This window comes from Pyxicephalus adspersus, chromosome Z (assembly GCF_032062135.1).
Source record: "Pyxicephalus adspersus chromosome Z, UCB_Pads_2.0, whole genome shotgun sequence".
NCBI classification, from domain to species: Eukaryota; Metazoa; Chordata; class Amphibia; order Anura; family Pyxicephalidae; genus Pyxicephalus; species Pyxicephalus adspersus.
This window is the reverse complement of record NC_092871.1, coordinates 48776342-48782626: the sequence shown is the minus strand read 5'-3', so window position 1 is coordinate 48782626 and position 6285 is coordinate 48776342. Positions and strand designations below refer to the sequence as shown.

The following is a 6285-nucleotide window of genomic DNA, read 5'->3' as shown; positions in this document are numbered from 1 at the left end:
GGCTCTAACAAATCTAATTTACTTGAGTATTTTAGCTTTACAGTGTACACAAGTAAAATGCCAAGCAATGAGCTGGAGTGCATCTTATGACTAAATAAAGTTTAATGTTTAACACCCATGAAAAGAAAAAGGATTTAGCACATACGCCATCAATTCACCTTGCTCAGTGGATACTGAAATTGAGATTGTGTATATAATAATAAACAGGAGGAGAGGGCCCTGCCCCGAAGAGCTTACAACCTAGGGGGTGGGGGAGGTAACACACATCCATGCTGCCCTGACATATGAGCTATATTTGTCCCCATACAATATGAGAAGCCCCCTTACGTATCAGACTTCGTGTACACCCATCCCCCCTCACATATAAAACACTATAGTTTAATCCATTGCTGTAAGATCTGCAGTGTATTGGCATTTTTGTGTATCGAGCAAGTGTCTGCAGTACTTTCCAGTTTTGCTTTTTAGCGTTTTTCCCTCACGTAACTATGACCCGTCTGGGCAGCGGTTTCCATGGTAACATGAGAGATCCCTTCTGGTATCCAGGGAAACAAACTGTCGCGAGAGACGCGGTCCGGAAGCAGGAAGTGAGAGAAAGCTTGCTGGGCTGTCAGAATCATGAAGGGGGCGTGATGCCGGCTAGTTAGTGCCGGGAGAACCGGGGATGGGGAGACTGAAGGCTGCGGGGCTGGTGAGGACCAGGCAAGGGCCGGAAACCCCGTGTAAGTGCATCGAGACAGGGAAGACTGTGGAAGGGTCAATTGAATGTCTGGCAGGGGGAAAGGTCCATAAAAGGGGACAGGGTCACCTGACTGTGCAGGAATTAGTGGACTATGTAATTTACAATCCCCTAGATTGTAAGCCCCTCAGGGCAGGGTCCTCTCCTCCTCCTGTGTCACTGTCTGTATCTGTCTGTCATTTACAACCCCTATTTAATGTACAGCGCTGTGTAATATGTCGGTGCTATATAAATCCTGTTTAATAATACGTAGTTGGCACAAGAGCTTATTTAGTGGCCAGAATTTGCACAGCGGTAAAGAAAAGTGTATGTTTTGGTGAGTCCCGATGTATATTACAGTATTATTACAGTGCTACTTTAATCTTTGCAGGGCATTGATGTCTGGTGAGTTTTTCAGACTTCACCACATACAACCACACTTAGTGTTTGCAGTGCTCTCTGATAACATGTTGTATGAACTTTATTCCTGTGCATGCCAAGGCAGGACATTGGCATGACTGAAAAGGGTGATGTGTCACCTAATTTGTGATGGAGGAAACAAAAAAGGAATGAAGAGACACCTCCCTCATAGGAACAATAATGGCTCCAACTGCGCTAGAAATCAAAATAGAATACACTTAAAAAAAAAAAGTACAGATTTGTTGTATTGAAAACTATAAACACAATTGTACACAAATACAATGTAACTACACTGTATGTATCAACACTCGGTCATGCCCTATTTAATACTTATAGGTTCTGTGAGCATAGTCTATACAGCAATAACCCTCTATTAATAATTAGGACAATAAATGTAACGTTGCTCGCCCGACGCATTTCACCTATTAGCGTCCTCAAGGGTATATCGAGGACGTTAAGAACTGTTATACATAGTACAATGAAAATAAATATTTTTCAGTGGTAATGTTGATGTTTAGATTAAATAAATAATTGATATTTTTGACCTCATTAACATTTGGTTATGTTTGGTTACGTTAACAAATAGGTAACACATAATTGTCCACCTTTTTTAAGGCACATGTGCAATATTTGTTGTTAGGAAAATGAACGATTAACGACCGATTGGCCGTTAATCGTTTGTTTCCAATGACAATTATTGCACATGTGTACGAAGCCTAAGTCATATTAACAATTATTCGTTTATATTAAACTTCAATGTTACCACTGAATAATATTTATCTTCATAACTCTGTATGATTTATACTAGCTTTTAATGTCCCCATTATACCCCTAAAGGGATGATAGGTGAAATGTGTGGGGCAAGAGATGTTACATTGATTGTCCTTATTATTAATAGAGGATTATTTCCATATAGTCAGTGATCCTATGAGTATTAAATAGGACATGACCGAATGTTTATACATTTAGTGTACTTACCATTGTATATGTGTACAATTGTTATAAGTGTTTATGTTTTTGAATACAATGTATGTTGCTAAATTAAAAACCCAGCTCTTTTTGTACTTTTTTTTTTAAAGTTTATTCTACTGTGTGATGGAGATGATAGTTACTGCCTAATGGAAACCTAAATACACAATTCTTTATTTTTTTACCTGCACCTAGAGAAGTGTTTGTCTTCTCCACTACAGAATGTAGGTGCCTAATGACTCCCCATGACCTGTAAAGAATTCCTGTCAGGTAAATAAAATTGCCTGCAAAGTGCTGCCTGAAAAAATATTATAGTAAATATCGCTGTCACTGCTGAACTGCACTTGGTGGAAGTGAAATCTTAATTTTGCAGATAAACCAGCACATCCATGAGTGTTTTATTTCCTGTATCCCCTACTAAGCCTAAAGCACAAGCAAAAGTTTTTTTTTTTTAATTTGAAGGGGAGACTTGCTGTGGCAGTAAAGACTGAATGGGAAACCTGCAGATACATGTCACATATCCCAGGAGGCTACAGACTGCTCCTTTGGGCATGCATGGAGGCATGCATGGGGGCACAGAGTCTTTCCTCTAATATTTATTTTAAAAAAAGTGCTGATCTCACACATTTGCAGTGAGATTGGCACTTTTTTGTACATTTTCTGTAAGGCGCATCACCTGATCTTGGGCCTGTGTAGTGCGAGATAGGGTGACATAAAAAGAAGAGGAAGAAGATGGCGGCGCCCGGTGTCCATGCCAGAACCAACAATGAAGATGGGACCAACTGAACTTGGATTGTGGGGGGAACAACAGCTTTCCACCTAAAAAGCTAAAAGTATTTTTTTTTTACAGGTAGTTCTGCTTTAATAGTTTCTTCCATTGATCCAGTGGTGCAGAGGTCAGTGGGAGAAAATATTTGCACAGCAGGGTATCAGAGAATCTTCTTCACTGTGTCTGTTTTTCATCAGATTTCCTGAGGTAGATTTCTCTTTAAGGCTATGATTTTTAGCATTGCTGGAAACAGGAGAGCAAGGTTTTTACTTTCTTTTTTGCAGGAAGAACTTTTTGGCCAATATTTTTTACCTGACAAGATCGCTTTATAATCTCAAGTGCTAATTTGCATGGGACAGATCCCAAAAACCTTTCTGCAAATTTCTGCAAAGTTGACTCCACCCATACTTTTCCATTTATTTCTGTTGGGAAAAGTTCCGATGCTTTAGTTCATAGCTAGATCGAAGTGAGTGACAGCAGAAAAAGACCAAGTGGTCAATTATGTCTGCCCCTTCTTTTTGGCATAGTATACATCTTTGTTTTTCTAAGCTTGTTAAAGTTCACTTACTGTTGACTCTGCTGGGAGTAGAAAAAATTACCACTTGTACACAGGAACTTACAGGTGTCATTGAAAGCGATGGCCACAGACAGAACACATCTTCTGCTAAAACCCTCTGATATGAAAGCAGGGTATAAAGGGATAGCCAAATATTATGCAGTGTTCTCCCTAGCCTCAATTAGCTGGGCACAACACCCGGCACTTTTCATTAACCACCCGGCTGTTTTTGGGTAGTTACTGATAAGTTGGGTCACAATACAAGGACTGCCACCTGCCTAAAATTTCCTCCCCCCCGGTTAAAAAAAAATCCTGGGTTGAGCACTGTTATGTCAGTTTTTTTGGCTACCGTCCCAGTTTTAGAAATTAGGGACCTTGTCCCATTCATTTCAGCTTACCTTTTACCATAAGATATGTGCATTTGGCATATTTTTTGCATCCTATTTACCTATAAAAGCAGGGATAGTGTTAGATAAAAAGGGGCCTTGGAGCCTGAAGTGGAAGTCCCTAAATACACAGAATTCCAGCTTCCTACACCACTTCCATTTTGTCTGGTGTGCGGGAAAATTGGGAGCCATGAGCCAAAAAATAGCCTTTTTGTGTAGATATCTGAAGACCCTAACTGCCGTATGTATGATGTCTAAAAATAAAATTATATAGATAACAACATGTAGGTCATATATAAAAAGTAAATATTACATTATGCTTTTATAACTAAAACAGTATGTAAAGCAGAACTAAACCTGCTCAACTCTCCTATCCACCTTTCATTGCAGGGCACCACCATCCTCCTTCTCTTCTTCCCAGAGATGATCTTTGGCCATCTTGATTGACTGGCACATTGATTCATTCCTGGCACATGCTAGGAAAACCAGCATGGCTGGGTTTCCCTGGCAACCAAAGCTGATGCTGCGCATGCGCAGCTCAACGTTGTCTTCAGAATCCCAGAGCTATCAGACAATGTACAGGGAAATTACTCTCAGAATCTACCATGGGGTGTATATCTCCCCACAGCTTGCATATTTGATGGGCTATGCCCCTACCTCTGTCTTGCACGTGCACAGGATCGGGCAGACTTATGCCATGCTTTTTGGAACTGCCGTAAAAAAAAAAGGTTCAGGCAAGAGGTGGAATTATGTTCCACTGACCACGGAATGGGCTATTTTGGGTACCTATCATTTACAAGGTGCAAAGATTACTAGGGGCAGCCGAAGTTTATTGGCTATCCTCTCCCTAGTGGCCAAGAAAACAATACTACACAAATGGCTAGACCCAAATCCACTGACACTTGGGCTTTTTCAGGAAAAATTGTTTTCAGAATGGCCTGGATTGAGGCATCTCTGGATAAGAAAACTAAGGTGGGGAAATTTTTTGAAATATGGGAATCCTATATAGAGACCCAGTCTCCTTCAATAAAACATCAGATTATGTCTACCTTTGAACCTCCTGGTATGCATTGCGCATGTTAGAAAATGACCTCCCTGTGGTCATAGATGATATGTGAATGGAATTTTTCCCATATTGTAACCATTTCTTCCTCCTTCCATGTTATATAACTATATTTTCATATGCCTGTTTTTTTGTTTATGTTTTCCTTGGGTTTTGCTGATGAGATGATTTGCTGACTGAATGAATTTGCAATTAGTAAAATTTTACATAAAAAGTGCTTTTTCGCACATTTATGTGGAGTCTTAAATTTATTTATTTTTTTTTTAATGTATTATTTCAGAATACCATTGCAGTTGTGAGAGGTGATGCAGGTCTAGCCAGGATGTCAGAAAGTTGAAGTAATAACAACAAATGGATTCCTGTTTTGTATTTTATTTTTCATCTCTACAGCATGATTCAACTGATAACACAAACATTGCAAAATGATAATTTTGGTAATATTTAATTATCTGTGAAAAATAATAGTTCTTTTTTCATTTTCTAGGTAGAGACGATGTTGGTTTTCCGGCCTCTTGTCCAAAATTTATTTTCTTCTTAGTTCCCTGGCAACCCGCCAATCTGGTGATATGAACCTACTACCCCCACCCCTGCGACTCTGCATACGCCAGGGTGCCCGATGCCTGTAATCCCCATTCCCCGCCGTGTTCGCTCATTTCATGGCCCTCACACTACCTGTCTGCATTCTGCCTGTGGACCAGTGCGGACTACGCACCTAGTTCGCACAAAGTACAACAACTTCGACATCTACCTGAAGTCCAGATGGATGTATGGATTTGTCCGATTCCTGCTGTATTTCAGCTGCAGTCTTTTCACTTCCATCCTCTGGGTGGCACTCTCGATCTTGTTTTGCCTCCAGTATCTAGGCATCCGATTTTTTCTACGCTTTCAGTACAAACTGTCCATCATCCTGCTGCTGCTAGGGCGGAGGCGGTTTGACTTTAGCCTCTTGAACGAACTGCTTATTTATGGGATTCATGTAACCATGCTGCTTGTCGGTGGACTCGGCTGGTGTTTTATGGTGTTTATAGATATGTAAATAAATGCATGCCGATGAAGAACACTGCTCCTTGGCAGATGAAGTGTGAGCTGTTCTTGTGTTTTTCTTTTATTTATTGCTGCAAAGTGTTCTTTTTGTGTATTAAACGCATGTAACTACACATTGGGAAGACGGGCAGTGGTTTAACTGTTTATGTTAATAATTCATAGTAATTTTTTCTTTTGCTTTCAGCCTCCAACTTTCAGAATGAATTTAAGGCAGGCATCCCTAGGTGCTTTTCAAACTTTGCATTAGCCTCTAAATCTTTTGTGAGAGCCTTTAACACCGTTATGCTGAATTTGGCATATCTCAACTTTCCTAAAACTGAGGACTGGCCTGTCTTCTTTTGGATTTCCATGTCATTGTTTAAA

General features: G+C 40.1%; 1 protein-coding gene across 1 annotated transcript; it reads left to right on the top strand.

Moving 5' to 3' along the window:
• Positions 1-584: 584 nt before the first annotated feature.
• On the top strand, positions 585-5963 carry TMEM250 (transmembrane protein 250). Its single transcript, XM_072430124.1, has 2 exons — positions 585-719; positions 5363-5963. The coding sequence occupies exon 2, from the start codon at positions 5495-5497 to the stop codon at positions 5912-5914; it is 420 nt and encodes a 139-aa protein (XP_072286225.1). The 5' UTR covers positions 585-719; positions 5363-5494; the 3' UTR covers positions 5915-5963.
• Positions 5964-6285: the final 322 nt, after the last annotated feature.

What these genes read in the sequence shown, in the direction of transcription:
- TMEM250 (XM_072430124.1), top strand. Translation starts at nt 5,495, where the DNA reads ATGCCTGTAATCCCCATTCCCCGCCGTGTTCGCTCATTTCATGGCCCT.